Genomic DNA, 22702 nt, shown 5'->3' with positions numbered 1-22702 from the left:
GGGACTGCTGTGTTGAGTTTTCAGGCCCAACCCAAAACATTTTTATTGACAAGGTTATTTAGTAGTGTTTTGTATGGGAACTGTGTGGGTTAGTGTGTGTATTTGCCCTCAGGTTTGTCGGTATGTACGTGGCATGCGTGGAGTGTGGCAAGCGTGTGTCAGCACTTGCTTGCTTTACATTGTGTGTGTGTGTGTGTGGTCCTGGTGGAAATAGCCCGTTCTAACCTCCGGGTGCAAATGGTGCTTACYAAAACAGGAGGGGTTGACACATGGCCCTTAAAGATCAGTAACAGCAGCTGTCATGTCCTCCAGCCCAGCCTCGTATTAATAATAACCCATTCTCCCCCGGCCCCCTTTTGTCCATGGAGCCTGGAGTTCAGAGCCCCCACATAGCTGGAATAACTGGTCAGGTGATAAGGGATTAAGTCTTRGGTTTCACAGAGGGCTGGAGTTTCAGATAAAGGACCTCTACCTGACCTTTGTCTGGCCCACAGTGAGTCTCTGCCRTGCTTTTCCTGGGATTCACTATTGATTTATTTCCCCGGCTGGAATGCTTGCTGTGTCATAGCACCCGCTATTGTAAAGCAAATGATCCAATGACCGGCGCTCGCTGGGCCATATTTGGTAAGCAGGGCACACACAGATCTAATTTAGAACAGGAGGAAGGAAGGAATCTGGACCACGCCACCAGCCCACCACGACCAGTTCATTGGACACAAGTGTACGGGGGGAAAGCCATAGGACAAAGAATTCTAGCTACCTTTATGGTCTACTGCTTCACAGCCTATTTCCAAAAAGCTCTACTAATACACACTTTAAATGTSTTATCCTCTCACTTCTCTATCCCTAATCAAATCAGGCATATGTTGAAGTATTTTCCCTTTCCTTTGTTCAGTCTTAAAAGGTCATTCGGAAAATACAACTTACTTCATCACCTTAGTGCACACAAATCATTCACCTCTGTGTAACCCTGAATGCCTTCCCCCTCTACCTCCACAGAGAGGCTATAGAGGTGATCCAGTGGAACATCCGTGCATTTGCAGAGGTGAAGAATTGGCCATGGATGATGCTGTTCTTCAAGCTCCGGCCTCTCCTGAGGAGTGCCACAGCCGAGAAGGAGCTGGCCGCCCTCAAGGAGGAGTTTMCCAAGCTGAAGGAGGCATTTGACAAGTCAGAGACCAAGCGCAAGGAGGTGGAGGAGAGACAGGTGGCCCTGATCCAGGAGAAGAACGACCTGGCCCTGCAGCTGCAGGCAGTGAGTGTTTACAGATGAGATCAGAGAACACACTGTACAACGGAATAACATTAAGAGGATTAATGAGACAGGATTAGTAAAGATGAAGACAATATGATGAGACAAGATTAATGTGGACTTTTAATAAGATTCAACCAGAGACAATTAGGCAATAAATCAAGATAAGAGATGCTAAGGGGAAGTACTAAACAGGAAGTCTCTGTGTGACCCCTGACCTCAGGAGCAGGACAACATGGCGGATGCAGAAGACCGCTGTGACCTGCTGATCAAGGCCAAGCTGCAGCTGGAGGCCAAGATCAAAGAGCTGATGGAGAGACTGGAAGACGAGGAGGAGATGAACGCCAGCCTGACTGCCAAGAAACGCAAGCTGGAGGACGAGTGTGCAGAGCTGAAGAAGGATATCGACGACCTGGAGATCACCCTGGCCAAGGTGGAGAAGGAGAGACATGGCACAGAGAACAAGGTGAGCAGGGGAATGGTGGCTCACTGCTTACAGAGACATTATTCAGCATTCCTGTAAACCTCTTGGTTTTACCTGGGCAGTCAATTTACTGTACTGTGTATATTATATTTCAGAGATTATTTCTCACATTGCTGGTATATTTCCTTTTCTTCTGATATGTTATATTTGTTCCACATTGTTTGTTCCCCGTCTTTCCTCAGGTGAAGAACCTGATGGAGGAAATTGGTGTTGTGGACGAGTCCATCCTGAGCCTGACCAAGGAGAAGGCGGCTCTGCAGGAGGCCCACCAGCAGGCCCTGACTGACCTGCAGATCGAGGAGGACAAGGGCAACGTTCTGAGCAAGGCCAAGGTCAAGCTGGAGCAGCAAGTGGACGATGTGAGTAAAGGGGCATGAAAAATACACACTTTCACCTCAAACAGTAACCTAACTATCTCCTTAGTTAAGCACATAGCGATATGAGATATCTTATACTGATGTAACCCCCCCCCCCTCCAAGTTGGAAGGTTCCTTGGAGCAGGAGAAGAAGGTGCGTATGGATCTGGAGCGGATCAAGCGTAAGCTGGAGGGGGATCTGAAGCTGTCCATGGAGTCTGTCATAGACCTGGAGAATGACAAGCAGCAGCTGGAGGAGAAACTCAAGAAGTGAGAATCAGCTCTTCAATCTGTTAGTTAATAAGGCCTTTATAAGTGGTCTGTGAAATCCTTGTTAACTGACCAAGTATAAATAAACTACTTACTGACTGTCAATTAGTCTGCAAATGAATCACATATCAGCATTTTACAGTGAAATGTTTATCTATGTTAAATATTTTTTGTACTGTCTATGACTCCTCACTATCTCTCCCTATATAGAAAAGACTTTGAAATGAGTCAGTTCAGTTCTAAGGTGGAAGATGAGCAAGCCCTAGTCATTCAACTCCAAAAGAAAATGAAGGAATTGCAAGTATGTCTATCTATATGCCTCTACATTCTCTTCTTTTGTAAAGTTAGTTAGAAAAATTTATTAAAGCATCACGCCACAATGATACAATAGTTGACAATACCAAAACAAATGATTTTAAAAGCCACATTGTGGACCACCAGTTTTTAAACAATAAATGCGGTCATAGTTAAACGTGGTAGAGTATTTCCTTTGGAGTCATCTATAATGCATCACATCATCTATGTACAAAGTACAGAAGATAAAAGGACATTTAGCACTTATAAAGACAACTCCATTGGAGGATAAGGTATGTTACTAAATTGCTCATGTAAATGTTCCCCTGCCTCTCCCTCAGACTCGTATCGAGGAAGTGGAGGAGGAGTTGGAGGCGGAGAGGCAGTGGAGGACCAAGGCAGAAAAGCAGCGTGGTGACGTGTCCCGGGAGCTGGAGGAACTGAGCGAGAGGCTGGAGGAGGCAGGCGGGGCCTCGGCCGCCCAGATCGCCATGAACAAGAAGCGCGAGCAGGACTTCCTGAAGATGCGGAGAGACTTGGAGGAGGCGGGGCTTCACCACGAGGCCACAGCGGCCGCCCTGAGGAGGAAGCACGCTGACAGCATGGCAGAGCTGGGCGGGCAGATTGATATGCTACAGCGCGTCAAACAGAAGCTGGAGAAGGAGAAGGCGGAGTACAGGATGGAAGCAGAGGACCTGGCTTCTAACCTGGAGCGCCTCTCCAAGTCCAAGGTGAGGGGGAGAGAGGGTTCGCCTGGTCACTGAGATGTTGCGGTCTCCTCAGTGTCCCAGACACAAGGCTAGTTGGGATGGCCTGCAACAGTATGAGAAGTTAGAAAATACTGAGTGTTATGTCATGTATGCTAAGGCAGAGTTTTGCTTAATAACAGGCTACCACAGAGAAGATGTGTCATCTGTATGAGGATCAGATGAACGAGGCCCGGGCCAAAGTAGAGGAGCTCCAGAGACAACTGACTGACATCAGCAACCAGAGAGCCTGCGCTGTCACTGAGAGCTGTAAGGGTCACACGGGCCACGGCACGGCATGACAGAAGGTCAACCGACCTTGGGAAACTCACCAAATGTTTCTCTCTCTCTGTCTCTGTGTGTAGCTGAGTACAGCCGTAGGCTGGAGGAGCGGGAGGCTATGGTCAGTCAGCTGCAGCGCACCAAGATCTCCTTCAGCCAGAACACGGAGGAACTGAAAAAACTGCTGGAGGAGGAGAACAAGGTCAGAGGTCACACTTAAGTAAAACATTAAGTGATCAACCTGATATGTAAAAATTAAAAAGATTAAAGGCTTTTTCCTGTCGGACCCCATAACAAGAATATGAATGATGTGATTTCTTCCTCGTCTGTCCCAGGCTAAGAATGCCCTGGCCCATGCCCTCCAGTCCTCCAGACATGACTGTGACCTGCTTAGGGAGCAGTATGAGCAGGAGCAGGAGGCCAAGTCTGAGCTGCAGCAGGCCCTAGTCAAGGCCAACGCTGAGGTGGCTCAGTGGAGGACCAAGTATGAGATCGATGCCATCCAGAGGACTGAGGAGCTGGAGGAAGCAAAGTAAGTCTGATGCTCTCAAATGATCTGTTTGTCTACATAAATGAGCGTGAAAAAAGCTTTTGAACAATACTGGCTTATTGCCCTTCTGATAAACTTTCATGTTAACCCCTGACTGTGACCTTAAAGGAAGAAGCTGGCGGTGCGTCTGCAGAACACTGAAGAGGCAGTGGAGGCATCTCATGCTAAATGCTCCTCTCTGGAGAAAACCAAGCACCGTCTGCAGACCGAAATCGAAGAGCTGATGGTGGACCTGGAGCGCTCCAATGCTGCTGCCCTTGCCCTGGACAAGAGACAACGCAACTTTGACAAGGTAAGCAGTGAGCCCATAAGCATTAGTAGTTAGTAAGTTGTCAAAAGAAGGATTTTCAAATTTGCATGACAACCCTTTTGCACAATAAGTCATAAACATGAGTACTGACAATGTAAAATGCTGCAGGTGCTGTCAGAGTGGAGGCAGAAGTATGAGGATTGCCAGTCTGAGCTGGAGAGCTCTCAGAAGGAGTCTCGCAGCCTGAGCACTGAACTCTTCAAGTTGAAGAACTCCTACGAGGAGGCCATAGACCACCTGGAGACACTCAAACGGGAAAACAAGAACCTGCAAGGTAAACACTGCTCTAAATAATACCAATAAACCATTGTCGTTTGAGGGACGAGCGTGGTCGTAGGAGTGACGCCACCTGTCTAAAGACAATGCTAATAAACGTCWCAAGAGTGAACACAAAGGCCTGTCTACATAACCCAGTGTGTTAATTGTTTCCCCAGAGGAGATAGCTGACCTAGCTGACCAGATCAGCCAGGGTGGGAAGACCATCCACGAGCTGGAGAGGATGAAGGTGGTTCTGGATGTCGAGAAGAGTGACATCAAGGCTGCTCTGGAGGAAGCTGAGGTGAGCACACAGAACTGACTGTGGTTGGAAAGTGTCTATTCTTACCACAAGGGTACAGAGAGACCAGTGGAAACCTGAGAGGAGTGATCTGACAGGGGTGTTAGGTTGGTGTGACCCTGTAACTCCGCTAAATGTGACACTGTTCTATTGCTCCGAGTCAGGGCACCCTTGAGCATGAGGAGAGCAAGACCCTACATGTCCAACTGGAGCTGAACCAGTTCAAGACTGAGGTCGACAGGAAGATAGCCGAAAAGGACGAGGAAATTGACAGCCTCCGGTAAGGACTCATGATCCATGATAGTTTTCCAGTATGCTTTTAAAAGCAGCACAGATTTGTCATTATTCATGATGGTGTTTTAGGCTCCTCTCTCTAAGCAGTCTATTTGTCACTTTTCCTGCAGCCGGAACCACCAGCGCTCCCTGGAGTCCCTGCAGACAACCCTGGAGACCGAGGCAAGGTCCAGGAACGAGGCGGTACGGCTGAAGAAGAAGATGGAGGGAGACATGAACGAGATGGCGGTCCAGCTGAACCATGCCAACCGCCATGCTGCTGAGTCCCAGAGACTACTGCACCACCTGCAGGGCCAGATTAAGGCCAGTGGAGCACTAACACAATTCATGCTTTTAAGTTATCAACATTGTCATAGATTTGTCACACAAACAACACGTGTAAGGAAACACAATTCATACTTAGGGCAGATATTTAACATTTTAGACATTTATCAAATGCTCTTATCCAGAGCGACTTACAATTAATGCATTCATCTTAAGATAGGTGAGACAACAAGTGTTGGAGTAGTTCAGCTAGTAAGCATGTAGTTCAACTAGTAATTTAACTACATTCTGCAGTAGCTTGGTGGAAGATGAGTGGTGGAAAAGGACTCAATTGTCATACTTGAGTAACAGTAAAGATACCCGAATAGAAATTGACTCACGTGAAAGTCACCCAGTAAAATATGACTTGAGTAAAAGTCTAAAAGTATCTTCTTATAATCCTTAAGTCTATTGATGCACCCATGTCTCAATCTGAGTAACATAATAAAGAAATCCCCATCAATATCTATCAGTTTAAACTGGAGATATCAGTTTTTTTTGCATGGGCTGCGTCTCAATCGACCACATCCTCCTATGTCATCCTTCCACATTTGCGGTGCAAGGTGGCCGAGCTACAGCGGTGTTTGTCAGACCATGAGACATCCCAAAAAATGGTCTTCTCACGAAAACGTCTGTAGTGTCCGAACTCCATGGACAGGGAAGACTCTCAAACCCGATGGTGTTCTCCATTTTGCTCTACGACTCCCACAAATGTCACGGGACTCATCTGAATGTAACCCATACAAACAAATTGAAGTATGGAACAAATATCTTTTGTGCCAACAAAAATAAGGGGTTATATGTGTAAAAAAATATATATATATTTTTCTATACCTCTTAGATATAAGACAGCCACTTCAAAACCTTATTCCTTAGGATTTATTTTTTGACTTTTTTTTGGTTGCCATTTATGAATGTGTTATTCAATGCGACTATGGGCTAAGGCAAAATGCAATATTTTATTTAAATATATATATTTTAATATATAAAATATACCCAAAGGGTTCTTAAAATTCCAAATCAAATAGTTAAATGATCCATGGTATGACCATCTAAACCCCCCCTGCCYCCAGATCAGAGGCAGTAGGGATGACGAAACGTTATATTGATAGGTGCGTGAATTGAACAATATGGCTGTCCTGCCTGAGCATTCGAAATGTAACAAGTACTTTTGGGTGTCAGGGAAAACTGTATGGGAGTAAAAAAGTACATATCCCAACATATACGTATGGGAGTAAAAATGGTAAAAAAATAGAAATAGTAGACCCCCAAACAACTACTTAAGTAGTACTTTAAAGTATTTTCAATTAAGTACTTTACACCACTGGTAGTTGAACTCAAATCAAATCTAGGTAGTGTTTTCAGTAGTTTGTTTTTTGCCGTGTAGCTAACTACTGGAACTACACAACTTTTTTAGCAAAAAACTAAAGAGAAAAATCTGTTAAGTAGGCAAGAATTACATGAATCGTTATTAATAAACCATTTGTTCAGTGACCATTAACCACTGTCGTCTGATGGGGTCTACAGGACCTGCAGTTGGAGCTGGACGACCGAATCCACCAGAATGAGGAGCTGAAGGAGCACTGGGGCCTGACGGAGCGCAGGAACAACCTGCTGGTGGCCGAGGTGCAGGAGCTATGCACCGTGGTGGAGCAGACTGACCGCGGACGCAAGATGGCCGAACATGAACTGCTGGAGGCCACTGAGAGAGTCAACCTGCTGCATGCCCAGGTAGGAGACGCCTCAGGGAACTGGCTGGTTAGGGCCTGACATGGGATGGATGAGAGGATGAAAGGTTTGAAGGATGTGTACATTGTTACAGGATTGTTGGATATYTCTTAGCCACACAGAAACCCTAGTATTTTATTCTGCTTGAACAGAACACAAGCCTGATCAACCATAAGAAAAAGCTGGAGAGTAACCTGTCCATGCTGGCTGGGGAGGTGGATGAGGCAGGACAGGAGTGCCGTAATGCAGAGGAAAAAGCCAAGAAGGCCATCACAGATGTGAGTTACCTAGAGAGTGACCCCCTGATCTCACAATATTCAATGCTTTAATTGTGTGAAGGGGCAACAAATCCAGTCCATTTTGAAACTAGGGTTATGATATTCCCTCTCATCTCCTGTCCAGGCGGCCATGATGGCAGAGGAGCTGAAGAAGGAGCAGGACACCAGCTCTCATCTGGAGAGGATGAAGAAGAACATGGAGCAGACCATCAAGGACCTGCAGCTCCGGCTGGATGAGGCAGAGCAGATCGCCCTCAAAGGAGGGAAGAAACAGATCCAGAAGCTGGAGATCAGGGTGAGGTTCACGTTAAAGCGAATAAAGCCATGCAAATTCAATTAAATGTCTTCACTTCTGAAATTGTAAACATTTTACTGAAAAATTGTACAATTAGAGCAAAAATAATGTCCTCGTGCTTCCAGCAAAAAGATGCACAACTTAATCTTTGATTATGGCTGAACTATGCATCTTCTAGCCTTCCCAAGAGGCTAAAATCTCATGATTAGGTTGCAAGGTTTCTATAGTATTTTAACAAGGTCTACTTTTGGGGGGGGTTAGATTGCCTCACTTTTCAAAAAAGCAAATCCCTTAAACATTTAATAAAATGTATATTGGCGTAATGGAATTCACACAGCACAACATCAATGAATGGCTAACTGACCGACCTCTGTGACCCACAGGTGAGGGATCTGGAGGGTGAGCTGTTGTGTGAGCAGAAGAAGAGCGAAGAGTTTCAGAAGGGAGTACGCAAATATGAGAGGAGGGTCAAGGAGCTCTCCTACCAGGTAAACAACCACAGCAGTCAGTGCCCACCTGTGSAGGCTGCTGAGGGGAYGACAGCTCATAATAATGGCTGGAATGGAGCGAATAATATCAAACACGTGCTGGATACCATTCCATTCACTCCATTACGCTCCACTCCAGCCATCATTATAAGCCGTCCTTCACTGATGCCCACCTACACAGTACCCCCATTTCATAGCAACACGTTGTAGTTGAACCAGAAGAATAAAAGCAGTAATGGACCACTTTCACTGCATCAACAGATGATTGAGGACAATTAAGGTAGTAGATGCCTTGACAGTCCATTATTGAGTGTTTGTTGCTGTTTGTTCAGGCTGAGGAGGACAGGAAGAACCTGCTGAGGATGCAGGAGCTCATTGACAAGCTGCAGGCTAAAGTCAAGAGCTACAAGAGGCTGGCTGAGGAGGCGGTGAGTATTATAGGTTCTCTTCAGTCACACACAACAGCCCATCTGAACCAACAATTTCTTACCATTACTGAACAATAAATTGACATATTTTGTAATATTAAGTAATTTCCCTCTCGCCCCACTAGGAGGAGCAGGTGAACTGTAACGTCACTAAGTACAGGAAGATGGTTCATGAGCTGGACAACGCAGAGGAGAGGGCAGACATGGCYGAGACTCAGGTCAACAAACTGCGTGTGACTGTGCGCACCCGGGACCCAGGGCCAGCCAAGGTGAGCCCCGATTTCAGTTCAACTCTGTGTTTATGTCCATGGCTAGCGCTTCAGAGGGGTTGGGTTAAATGCGGAGACACATTTCAGTTGAATGCATTAAGTTGTACAACTGACTAGGTATCCCCTTTGCTTTCAACCTTGCTTGTCTTTCCAGATTGCAGAATGAAATGGAAGCCTGGTAGTGTTCCTGTACGAAACTCTTTCAGATGACTGCAATGTGTGTTCTCAATATCAAATCCTTACTGTGATTGTTTTCAATTCAAATGGTCAGAAAGACAGCTTTTTAGCAAAGAATTTCAAGCAATAATTTTTCTAGAACTGTCTGGGAGTGGTCTGAGTGGGGAGGGGAAAACAAAACAGAAAACTAGCTGTTATTGGCAGTAGTTTGGAACTCCTTATTGGTGCTGACACCAGGCAGGCCAAAACCTCATCAGACCAAAACAGGCTGTAATTTCAGGTGTCCTTTTCAAACTACACTAAAAAGGGACATTATCATAATTTTCACAATTTCAGTATTATTCTAACCTCGGTGTGGAAATATATTTAAAAACACAGAAATCTAAATTTGACTGCACTGGGCCTTTAAGTGTGTTTTGACTAGTGTGTGTTCAAATAGCAATAATTAGTGATAGACCAACACAAGCCAATGCCTTGTTAAAAGCTGAAATACAAAAATATCCTTTAACATGACTGTTCACTGTCAACAATACATTGTATAACCTACATCCATCTAATGTAGTAAGTAAAGTCACTTAAATAAAGAGACAAGACAGATTCAAAGTTGTTCTGTTTTTTCCCCCTCATTCGCTTAACAAGGTGAAGTTAGAGGGTGGCGGTGATACCTGTATTAGATGAACACAAACACCCTCTCTGAGAAGGGCTCAGACAGACCAGGGCTTTTTCTGGATCAAATTGGGGTTTAGGTGGTGAGCATGGTCAATGGCGCAGTCACTCTTGCCCGCAATGTTGCAGTTTTTAAAGCTAGTGGTGGTCCCATGTCATAATAAAAAATACTCATGAAAGCGTGTTTTTTTATTTTAGATTCTCTGTTTAATTTATATTTTGGTGATTTGTTAGTTCTCAAAGATGATCTATTTTAAAAATATATAGGTCCATTATCTTTTCTACATACTTCCTGCTTTTTAATTGTTTTAAGTTTACACTGAAAACATTTCACCATCCTGAATGTAAAAATATTTATACTGTTTGGTCAGCCTAAGACTTTTCTATGCAGAAAAAACCCCGGTGGGCCCAGTGTCACATACAGACCCACACATCCTGAGAATGGACACAACGTTTACAAGCCTCATGCTGTAAGCGAAGCACCTTTCCTAACATTACTACGGATGCCAGTCAGGACTCCTGTGGGTGTTGGACCAAACTAATTCATTCATCTGGTGAGTCCTGAGCCTTGTGTCCACCTCGTCCTAAATCCTTTGTCATTTACAGGGATCATGTTATGATGCATTTCTTTAAATAGCCTCTTTTTAGAACAAAATAAAACTATTGCTTGTCCCTGAAATACTGATATTTTGGTCTTCAATTAAGGGCTCTATTCAATTAGATCCACATAGTGGTTGTTTTCAGGCCAGTGGAACTGCGTTAAGAGCTGTCAAATCCACAAGCGGCTCCAGACATACCTAAAGCYGACATTGCCATTGGCTGCACGGAGTCGCATTAAGATAAATCCCACACAGCCTTGTTTACAAGTTTGAGCACTGGAATGTAATCTACACCTCCATTAGGCTGACAGAAATCCTCATTTTGGTGAATGATTTTCAATGTGAGCGTCATTATTTCTATATAGCCTACACATTCTTGTTCTGAACATTAAAGCGAGTGGGACGTTGTGGCTTTGTGACAAGGATCACAAGAGCACCAATTTGACAGCTTCAACACAGTTTCACCTCCCAAAAAACCATCAGCTATGCWGGTGACGGCCATCACCGGTTAACACTTGATCTGATTGAATCTAGGCCTCAATGTCCCTAAAACATGAACATACTGATAGAGTAATGTATTTCTTCCAGTCGGTGTACTTACACATCGTGTTCGTGTGACTGCACATCAAAATGTTATTACATCGGCAAACAAACTCAAATTGATTGTTATAACCTTTCCTTACTGTAGAACTATTACACTAGACAATTAATTGCGAATCTCTGAAATTGTGCCACAAAAAGGTATACCAGTTGTAAGTACTCTGTACAATATGTACCATCTGCCAATGTAATCACCATGTACATTTTGGCGACACTATGAAGTGGGTAGTTTTTTTTTTAACCAGAGGGTAGGAGAGATCCTATCCATACTATTAGTGAAAGGCTGAAGGAACCTCAGTCCTCTGGGGCTGCTGACTGGTTCTCCTCCACAGCTACAATAGAATGGACACTCCCAAGTCCGACATGTTATACACCCCAACACGGCTCCACACACATGACACAAGTATCCACTCATACACTTAACACACACAAGCCCAAAACTATGCACACAGTCATTCTGTAGACCTAAGGATCCCTGAATAACAGCTATATGGAGGAGTGAGAGCTCAGATCTTTCAGTTTGTAGGTGAATGGAGACATTGACTCTCCTCCATCCATCCAGAGGCAGCAATCAAGGTATTACACTTCCAGAAAGTCTCTGCCCAGATCCATGTAGGCCTCGTCGATGTAGCTGGCTATGGCACATAGTGAAGTCGGGTCTGAGTCCAACAGAACCGACACAGTCTCCTTCCAGTAGGTAAATGATATACAGGAACTCTGAGAATAGGAGAGAGATACAACAGTTCCCCTGAAAACCAAATAGGATGGAGAATGGTCCAATGTACAAGTGTCCCAATACAGAATTACCACCAATTACCGCAATACAGTAGACAGCATTAAAAGTAACAACGGGGTGTGTGTGCATTGACGAGGACACTCACGTTCTCCAGACAGGTGCTGTCCTTGTCCTTGTTGAGGTAGTGGCGCTGCCAGAAGCGCAGCAGGTTGTGTAAGTTGTTGAGCAGGCAGCCGGGGTATTTCTCAGCGTACTCCTTCTCCCTCAGGGCGTTGAGACAGAAGGCCAGTTTGTCCCGCCTCCTGGCCAGCATCAACACTACCAGGCTGGTGTTCAGACAGCTCACATTCTCCTAACATTAGYTTCAGCCACCATCAAACAGGCAGGATCACAGTTTTATTTTATCTTTATTTAACTCGGCAAGTCAGTTAAGAACAAATTCTTATTTTCAATGACGGCCTAGGAACAGTGGGTTAACTGCCTTGTTCAGGGGCAGAACGACAGATTTGTATCTTGTCAGCTCGGGGATTTGAACTAGCAACCTTTCGGTTACTAGCCCAACGCTCTAACCACTAGGCTACCTGCCGCCCCAGTTAGCCGATTATGAAGACAAGTGTACATGTCTGAATGAGAAACAAGAAGTACAGGAATGTAAAGTCTATATTAGCTAGCAGGATGCAATAGCACGTGAGCCATCAGTATTATAGTGAAATGATTAACAGAGCAGAGGATTTCCTTACCTGGGTGAGTATCTGCACATTGATGATGTTGACGAGCCTGAAGAGGAAGGCCTGTCTGTTCTCCACGCGGGCCATGTAGGACAGCAGACTGCACTCTGACAGCACCTCCACAACTACAGGACAGAGAGGGATGGGAGAGAAACATGGAGGAGTCAGAAGAGGGTAACTAASACTACCAAGAGTAGAAATGACTAAGAGCAGCCATATTTCACTACCATAAAGCCACCAACAAAGCAGCCACAAACGTGTGTTAACCAGAAGGCCTCAGCCTATTTCTACGGACCTACCGCTCACATCCTCAATCTGGCTCTCAAAGCGATCCAGGGACAGGATGATACAGCGCACCAGCATGTTGGAGTCCACCAGAGAGCTGTTGATCTGGGTCATAAACATCTGGAACTAACACAGGAAGCAGAAATTAAACCAAACATGTAACAGGACTTGAAGGGTGTCAATTGGTAGGGATAAGGTTTTAACTGAGGGCAGTTCCAGTGCAGATGGGTCATTTCCATTCCATCCATTTTCAAGTGTTTTAACATTTTCTGTGGAAATTGTTAAAAGTAGTCATTGTGCATCGAGTTGTTTGGTCTGTTTAACTTTGCAATCATTGTTTTTTTGTTTGACATACACTACCGTTCAAAAGTTTGCAGTCATTTAGAAATGTCCTTGTTTTTGAAAGAAAAGGCCAGCATCCCGGAGTCGACTCTTCACTGTTGACGTTGAGACTGGTGTTTTGCGGGTACTATTTAATGAAGCTGCCAGTTGAGGACTTGTGAGGCGTCTGTTTCTCAAACTACACTCTAATGTACTGGTCCTCTCGCTCAGTTGTGCACCGGGGCCTCCCACTCTTTCTATTCTGGTTAGAGCCAGTTTGCGCTGTTCTGTGAAGGGAGTAGAACACAGCGTTGTACGAGATCTTCAGTTTCTTMGCAATTTTTCACATGGAATAGCCTTCATTTCTCAGAACAAGAATAGACTGACGAGTTTCAGAAGAAAGGGTTTTGTTTCTGGCCATTTTGAGCCTGTAATTGAAACCACAAATGCTGATGCTCCAGATAATCAACTAGTCTAAAGGCCTGTTTTATTGCTTCTTTATCAGCACAAGTTTTCAGCTYTGCTAACATAATTGCAAAAGGGTTTTCTAATGATCAATTAGCCTTTTAAAATTATAAACTTGGATTAGCTAACACAACGTGTCATTGGAACACAGGAGTGATGGTTGCTGATAATGGGCCTCTGTACACCTATGTAATCGATGTGAAATGGCTAGCTAGTTAGCGGTGGTGCTCGCTAATAGTGTTTTAATCGGTGACGTCACTCGCTCTGAGACCTGAAGTAGTTGTTCCCCTTGCACTGCAAGGGTCGCGTTTTTTGTGGCGCGCTGGGTAACGATGCTTCGTGGGTGTCAGTTGTCTGTGTGTGCAGAGGGTCCCTGGTTCGAGCCCGGGTCGCGGGGACGGACGAAAGCTAAACTGTTACACCTATGTAGATATTCCATAACAAATCTGCCGTTTCCAGCTACAATAGTCATTTACAACATTAACAATGTCTACACTGTATTACTGATCAATTTGATGTTATTTTAAGGACATTTCCAAGTGACCCCAAACTTTTGAACGGCAGTGTACATTTTAAATAGAAAAATCTGTGTCACAGCATGACTCTTACCATGGAATTGCCCCGGACTGACCATCTATTTACATATACTCTCCTTGCTTCTCAGTGGTTTGAAGTCTTGACCCTAACCCCTCTGCCCTGTCCACTGACCTACCTTCTCCTCGGTGTTGACGTATTTGTTGAACCTCTTGAAGGCGTCGATGTTGAACTTCATGAGTTCCCCCAGCAGGTCAAAGTAGCTCTGCAGCACGTCCCTGGACTTACAGCCACTGTCTATGATGCTGAACAGAATGTGCTGGAGGGACAGAGTAGAGGGATTATTGGGAGGTTTTAAATGAATACTAGAAAGCTGTTATATCATAGGTGTGTCCCCTCACTGGCTTGGCAACAGCCTCTGTACCTCCAGCAGGCCTCTCTTGAGCAGGAACACCTGGTCAGCGTAGGAGGTGGCCCCTCTCAGGAAGCTCTCCACCGCCCTCGCCTGCCAGAACCTACAGACAGAGACTGGGGTTTCTTCATCTTTCTATACCTGTGGCATGATGTTTCACTCATTAACTCCTGGAGTAAACACACGCACTAACCTAAATGAGGATTCAGCCGGTTCCTTCTTCATGACTGAAAGTAGCCGTGTCAGGAGGCCCTTTTTACCATCACAGATTAGATTCCTATATAGTAGAGCGAAAAGAGAATGCAAAATGGGGGATTTTGTCAAATTCAGAACAAAATGTCCTCCATCCCTGTGCGTCAGCCTAACTATGCACCCTACCTGTCTGTGTTGACAAAAGCCTCCACCTCAGGGATGCTGGCTTTCAGAGAGATGGCACTGAGTTCATTCAGCTCCTGAGCYTTCAGGAGGAGATACTTGTTCCTGAGAGGGAGGAGGAAAGATCAGACATGACCCAAATGGCAGATTCACTGAGATGGTACCAAACTCCATACCCAATGTCTTACGAAAAAATTAAATCGAAAGAAAGTAAATGAATCCATGAATAAGAATATAATTTTCAGGGATGGCCAACTCAAGTCCTATGGGGGCCTGATTGGTGTCACACTTTTGCCCAAGCTAACACACCTCACTCCAATAATCAACTAATCATGACCTTTTTTAGAATGAAAATAGTTAAAATCAGTTGTGTATGCTAGGGACGGGGAAAAAAGCTTGACACCACTCTGGCCCCCCGAAYACTGGAGTTGCCTATCACTTTTTTACATACACTGAATGTACAAAAGATTCTAAACACCTTCCTAGTTGTTCCTAACAGCTTCAATTCATTGGGGCATGATCTACAAGGTGTCAAAACAGTTCCACAGGGAGGCTGGCCCATGTTGACTTCAATGCTTCCAACAGTTGTGTCAAGTCGGATAGATGTCCTTTGGGTGGTGGACCATTCTTAATAGACACGGGAAACTGTTGTACGTGAAAAATCCAGCAGCGATGCAGTTCTTGACACACTCAAACGATCACCGACTACCATACTCTGTTCAAAGACGCTTAAATATTTTGTCTTGCCCATTCACCCTTTGAATGGCACACATACACAATCCATGTCTCAAGGCTTAAAAATCCTTCTTTAACCAGTCTCCTCCCCTTCAGCTACACTYATTGAAATTGATTTAACAGGTGACATTAATAYGGGATCATAGTTTTCACCTGGTCAGTCAGTCATGGAACAAGCAGGTGTTCCTAATGTTATGTACACTCAGTGTATATCTTATCTGACAGCGTTTTCATGAATTTGAAGATATAATCTTGAAGTCCTTTCAAATACAGTATGTGATATGATTCAGGAAGGAGGCAGGACTTTCATCATGTATATCAGGCGATGTGTTTACTTCCCCAGCAATATAGTTTCTTTCATACACCTAAGTTGTGTTTGAATACTTATACTAACCGTACTATTTGGGAGGTGACTAGAGTATATAGTATGCTTATTGGTCATAGTATGGATATAGTTAGTATGCCAAAAGTTACCTGGTGGCGTACTAAATGCGACAAAATACAAAGTATACATGCAGTGGACACTATTTCCATGCTTTTAGGGCCCATAATGCAATTCTTCAGAAAATGGGCGTGGCTTCCTACTTTTTCAGATTTGAAGAAAATGGCCGAAAAAGTGGTGCCGAAGTGTGACTAGATAGCGGATATAAATTCATTGCTTTAACTAATAATAAATGTTAATAAAATGTTGAGCAAATTAATAAAGTAATGACTTTTCAAATAAGTTACATTACACGTTATGTTGGCTGACAATTTGTTAGCTACGCTATCCTTACGAACCGCATAGCATTACAGCAGTAGGTACTTTACCGGTATGTTAGCTTACGTTAGTTAGCGACTAATACATTGAACTTGCCAGGCAGTATATTAACTACTCAATGTTTATTGACTTGATTATTCACAATTTTTAGCTAAGTGGTATAGTTGTTGTGCGATTCAATGGACTTTTAATTCTGGCTATCTACGCCGATTTCAGAGCACTCGCGCAGAATAACTGATGAATTTCCGAACGCTCAACACCCGTTTAATATGGCCGGTGTCAGTAAGCCGGCAAAAAGCGCAATTGTCAGCAGCAGTTAAAGTCACCAAKGCTCTGGATAACATAATTGCCTAACAAGCTCTGCTAGGGCAAGTAAAATGGTCAGAGTGAGGTGTTCTCTAATTTGTGTCTGGATGTAGCTAGCAAGCTAACCAACGTTAACCAGTTAACTTGYGTGCTTGACTGCCGTTGTGAGGCCAGAACGCTCGGATCAACCCTACTCCTCGGCCAGAGCGTCCAGTGTGCGCTCTGAACACTCCGAGAGCGAAACGCTCTGAATTTACGAACGCTCAGAGCGCACTCGGCACTCCTGTTTGAATTTACGAACACACCCGGAATCGTAAAATGTTTAGCTAGTCATTTGTTATGCTAACAAGCTAGCAAGAGGTTGCATTGCAAAAGCATCAACTTCTGGTAGACAGGCGAAGCTCTTGTACGTTAACTAATAGTATGTAGTATACAGTATGTTAGTACGGATATTCGAACACAGCTCTCGTCTAATGTACTCACTCATGATGGTCGCTGAAGCTCTGGAGTAATCGTAGAAACTGGATTTTAAAGGAGATCTCCTGTGAGAGAGGATGATCAATATCAGTGATTAGTGCTACTGTGCCATTACCACATTAGGCCCCTTCACACTGCATTGTTCTTAGCCCCGGGCTAGCTTATCTTGTGTTCACACAAGAATTTGTTAACCCTGGGCTAAGGATTCACACTTGTATTCCAAAGCCCTGGGCTAACGGACAAACAACCAAATGTTATAAGCAATAAGACATTTAGTAACATTTATTTCCTCTTGATTCTGGCCTAGCATTTGAATTCCAACAGTGATGGTTTGTATAAACCTTGCTTGTCTGCCTGTCCGACATCGGAAAAAATGTTTTAATTTAATTGTCAAAATAACGTGCATAACACATTACAGGCATCACAAGCATATGTACATTTAGTGAAAGTGACGCTTTCACATTGGCTATTTTGGTACCGAGTTTCTGGGGCCCCGAAAAGTCGGCGCTAAACCTGCTCTTAACCCTGGCCTAAGGTGCAGTGTGAACGTGCCCATTGACCCAGTCCCAGAGCGGAGGGGTGTTCTTACCGGGCTGCAGTCACAGTTTTGGTTCTGGCCATGGAGGACATGGGAAGATGTTTGCTTTCTCCAGATCAGCTTGTCAAACAGGTTGTTAAGTCCTGGAATCAGTTTGAACTCTGCCAGCATTTTGTGAACCTGTTTAAAAGGCACGATACGTTTACAAATCAATCACATTTATTTGAGAAAGCCCTTTTTACATCGGCAGTTGCAAATTGCATTGTGCATTGCAGATACCCAGGCTAAACCCCCAAAGAGCAAGTACTGCAGAAGTCCATGACAATCTTCATGGACTGGGGCAGTGGCTAAGAAAAACTTTACAAACCCATTTTTCCAAACCAACTGTTGTAAACTCCAGATACCTGGCTCTCACCTGGTTCCTCTGGCGGCCTATGAGTAGCACACAGAGCACATAGAGCACCTCCACCTTGTACATGATCTCATGAACAATCTTCATGGACTGGGGCAGACGGTGTCTGAGAGGGCTGGTGGCCAGAGAACTCTCGTCTGAGGACTCTGAGAAAGAGCACAGTGTACGTTAACAAACTGAGATGACAAATTCTTATTTTCAATGACGGCCTAGGAACAGTGGGTTAACTGCCTTGTTCAGGGGCAGAACAACAGATTTCCACCTTGTCAGCCCGGGGACTCGATCTTGCAACCTTTCAGTTATTAGTCCAACGCTCTAACCACTAGGCTACCAGCCACTTGAAGAAACTTTCAAAGTTCTTTACATTTTCTGTATTGACTGACCTTCATGTCTTAAAGTAATGATGGACTGTCGTTTCTCTTTGCTTATTTGAGTTGTTCTTGCCATAACATGGACTTGGTCTTTTACCAAATAGGGCTATCTTCTGTATACCACACCTACCGTGTCACAATTACTGATGGGCTCAAACGCATTAAGGAAAGAAATTCCACAAATTTACTTTTAACAAGGCACATCTGTTAATTGAAATTCATTCCAGGTGACTACCTCATCAAGATGGTTGAGAGAATGCCAAGAGTGTGCAAAGCTGTCATCAAGGCAAAGGGTGGCTACTTTGAAGAATCTCAAATATATTTTGATTTGTTTAACACTTTTTTGGTTACTACATCAATTCCATGTGTTATTTCAGTTGAGGTCTTCACTATTATTATACAATGTAGAAAATAGCAAAAATAAAGAAAAACCCTGGAATTTTTTTATAACCCTTTTTCTCCCCAATTTCATAGTATCCAATTGGTAGTTAAAGTCTTCCATCGCTGCAACTCCCGTACGGAGAGACGAAGGTCGAGAGTCGTGCATCCTCCGAAACACAACCCAGCCAAGCCCCACTGCTTCTTGACACAATGCCCGCTTAACTGTACACCTGGCGACCGTGTCAGCGTGCATCGCGCCCGACCCGCCACAAGAGTCGCTAGAGCGCGATGAGACAAAAACATCCCTGCCAGCCAAACCCTCCCCTAACCCAGACGCCGCTGGCCCAATTGTGCACTGCCCCATGGGTCTCCCGGTCACGGCCGGCTGCGACAGAGCCTGGACTCGAACCAGGATCTCTAGTGGCACAGCTAGCACTGCGATGCAGTGCCTTAGATCACTGTACCACTCGGGAGGACCCTAGGTCCAAACTTTTGACTGGTAATGTATATGCGTCAGCCTACTAATTATACAAATAGGCTCCATTATATTTCAAAATTKAAATCAAATTCGCTAGCCTATACTTGTAACTTTGTAGCCGCATGTGCTGCACCAGAACCACGTTCTCTCAGCTTTATCATGGTTTGAACGAGGTGCATAATTCCAGTCCYTATCATACAACACAGTACAGTAATACAGTTCACAATCGTAAAGATTAGACTACTGAAGCTTGTTTCATTTATTTACCCAAGAGAGCATATAGCTAGCTACATCTATGGACTTTTATGTTTTTCTGTCTTGCGTAATGTGGAGTAGCCTATATATCATATATGTATTGGATAAAGGCACAATCATTTGGGCTTGGGCTCATAAAATGTATTTAAATGTAGGGCTCATCAGGCTCAGGTAGCATTGGGCCCGAATTTTCGATCAAAGCTCTCGTCACATCCAGACATAATCTATTTATATGCTTTTGAATGACAGTTCCAGTTTTGGCGGGAAACACTGGGTTAAAAAAGTGATTTGTTCTCGGGATGGAACATTTGTAAAATATTCACCCCTACAGTGCGTGCATATGTGTGAAGGAGAGTGCATGTCTATCTATTGTTCTGACCTGTGCTGCTCTGCTCGGCGTCCTCTGTGGCCATCTGCATGAGTGCGTCCAGCACCAGGGCGTTGTCCAGCCAGGTGTACCAGTCCTGAAGCTCCAGCAGCAGGCTGGATGGCCCCGAGGCCTCCGACACCTTCCTGGTGGCCAGCTTACATAGCCGCTCAATGAAGCCCGGGATGTTCAGCAGGGCCACTGACACACACGGGGGAGAACAGATTATTTGATTATCAATTTACTCGTTCCCGTCAACAGAGTGATAAGGAAACAGAGGCATTGAGGAGTGCAAATCCATTAACTTCTCATTTCACGCATCGCTGAGCAATAGAGGGACAAGTCATTAACAAGCATTTTCTTCATTAAATGCTAGTCATATGAATAAGAATTATTGAATGTGAGAACTCCTTCTCCAGTCTCTCTCAGGTTCAATGGTGAGAGCAGTCTTACCCTGGTTGACTTCAGAGTGGGACGGGCAGGGGTTGGCCCTCTGCTGGGCGTTCTTGGCCAGCAGCGTGTGCTTGTCATCGTTGCCCATGTCTGGCTCAGAGATGGTGACTGACAGGATGCGGCAGAAGTTGGCTAGCTGCTGCTGATTGAAGCTCTGGACCAGACTTGGCAGGTTGGGGATGTCCTCCAGCTGGATCATCTCCTGGAGCACAAAGAGGAAGGTAGAAGGTACAGGTTATTGACATTCTGCTGCATCTTTTAGGTTCAGTGGGATTCAGCCAATTTTAATGAATCATTTGTAAGGATTGACAGTGATCTTAAGGGTTTTTAGGCTATCCTTACCTTCCTGACCCCTAGAATGTCCTCAATCAATGTGGCTGTTTGCAAAAACGTTTTCTTGTTTGACATCAGTGTAAACAAAAACATGACAAAGTCATCTCGTGATGCCAGACTTCTTGTGATTCCTTCCATCTGAAAATGTGGGAAAGCTAATGATTAGCCTTTTCTGACTAAAATAAAGATAAGAGGGTGGACATCACCCTCTGTGTCAGACAGTGTTAAGTTGCCAGATATTATCTTGCATGCATTCAAACCCTATTTATCAATGGCATTGATACTTACACATATACAACAATTGTACAGAACACTTAAACAATCCTTGACAAGGTCATCAGTCACTGCAAAGAGAACACACGTTAGATTGTATTCAGGGCATCTTAAATTGGTTCCTCACATTTGCAAAACTATGACCAAGGAATGTTTTAATGTGGCTTACTTTTAGGGACATTCATCTGTGTGGTGAGGGTGGGTCTCATCAGAATCTCCACTAGTAACTAAGGACAAAGCAGGAATTAAACCCTGACACAGCATATATGACCACTGACAAGACAGTTATATTTGCCTCTGTGTCAACATGTTGGAGACTTACATCAATGCCTCCAAAGAGGTCAAAGGTGTATGTGTTGGGACAGGTGGACTTCTGCACTGTTCTCCTGTCCTCTGTCACAAACGACATAGCCTCCATGGAGAGAAAAGGTGACACTTCCTACCACACCACAAAGACAARACAAACATGTTGTGAACACCACACCTGTCAACTCAACAGCAAATACCATCACAGCTAACATGGGAAAAACAAGCATGAAACCTTTGCCTCTACGTGTGGTATTACAGCTCTGACCGAGGTCTGGGAAGAGTATTATTTGCACCTTGATGATGGAGTGGATCTGGGAGAGGTCACTGTTGAGGTGACTGCTGTCATACAGTCTCTGCAGCAGCACTGGAATCCCATGCCACTGGGCCTGTTGGTCTCTTTCCTGGAGTAGGGCCTCAGATATCTAAGGACAAGAAGGAAAACCATAGGAGCAAAAACATGTCAAGGATTGGGCAAATGAAATACACAAATCAGTGACTGGGCTAGCTAACAGTTACACCAGTTTATGTCAAATCGAATAGCTGTAACGATAGCCTGCTAACTGTTAGCTAGATAGCGACAACTTTCATTTGGGTTGCCGTGACTACCATACTGACTAGCTAACGTTAGTTATCTAATGTAATGACTACATACACTTCGAACTTCTCCTATTTTAGCTAGCCGTTAGCTAGCTATTTAGTTAGCGGTCTCAGCGCTTCGTTTGTGTAGACGTAGCTAAATAACAGTTACGTTAGCGAAAGTTAGCAAGCAAGCTAGTTAACTGTCTTTCTTCGTCCCAAACCCTTGTAATGTCTTCTTTTAGCAAGGATTTCTAAATGTGTAACGTTATTTTACCTCTGTCCCTCGACTAATTGCCCGGCCAGAGCTTTGTCCATGTCTGATCCTTGTAAGGATGTTTGTATTACTATTTCTTCGAGTCCGAGGGGGCTCGGGTCCTTCTGTGTTCGCCATGACTTCCTCTTTTGCTTCTCTCTTAACAGGAAGTTATATGGACTGTCGACAGAATAGTTCGCACCATCTTTGCAAGAAGAGATGGAGCTTGTCAGAATGTACTTTTCGTAGCAGGTTAGGAGACCTTACGCAACAGGTAAGGATAATTAACCTAGCAGCTTAGGATAATTAGGTTAAGGTTAGGAAAAGGGTTAGGGTTAACT

The 22702-nt window shown here is 44.3% G+C and overlaps 1 protein-coding gene and 1 pseudogene across 1 annotated transcript; one reads left to right on the top strand and one right to left on the bottom strand.

The window, feature by feature from the left end:
• The window catches only part of LOC111966462 (myosin-7-like), a 15610-nt pseudogene extending 5405 nt beyond the window's left edge, over positions 1-10205 (top strand).
• Positions 10195-22702, bottom strand: LOC111966461 (short transient receptor potential channel 4-associated protein). The gene is made up of 19 exons (XM_023991104.2): positions 22383-22702; positions 21823-21951; positions 21543-21659; positions 21390-21447; positions 21236-21291; positions 20957-21085; positions 20615-20816; positions 20174-20362; positions 18313-18455; positions 17949-18077; positions 17366-17424; positions 15085-15186; positions 14900-14983; positions 14719-14809; positions 14473-14613; positions 12989-13100; positions 12702-12814; positions 12107-12313; positions 10195-11942 (listed from the first exon to the last, which is right to left on the bottom strand). Exons 1-19 carry the CDS (start codon positions 22497-22499, stop codon positions 11805-11807), a joined length of 2316 nt encoding a protein of 771 aa, XP_023846872.1. The 5' UTR covers positions 22500-22702; the 3' UTR covers positions 10195-11804.

Source organism: Salvelinus sp. IW2-2015, linkage group LG7 (assembly GCF_002910315.2).
Source record: "Salvelinus sp. IW2-2015 linkage group LG7, ASM291031v2, whole genome shotgun sequence".
NCBI lineage: Eukaryota > Metazoa > Chordata > Actinopteri > Salmoniformes > Salmonidae > Salvelinus > Salvelinus sp. IW2-2015.
The sequence above is the reverse complement of the archived record's forward strand: the minus strand, read 5'-3'. Positions and strand labels throughout refer to the sequence as shown.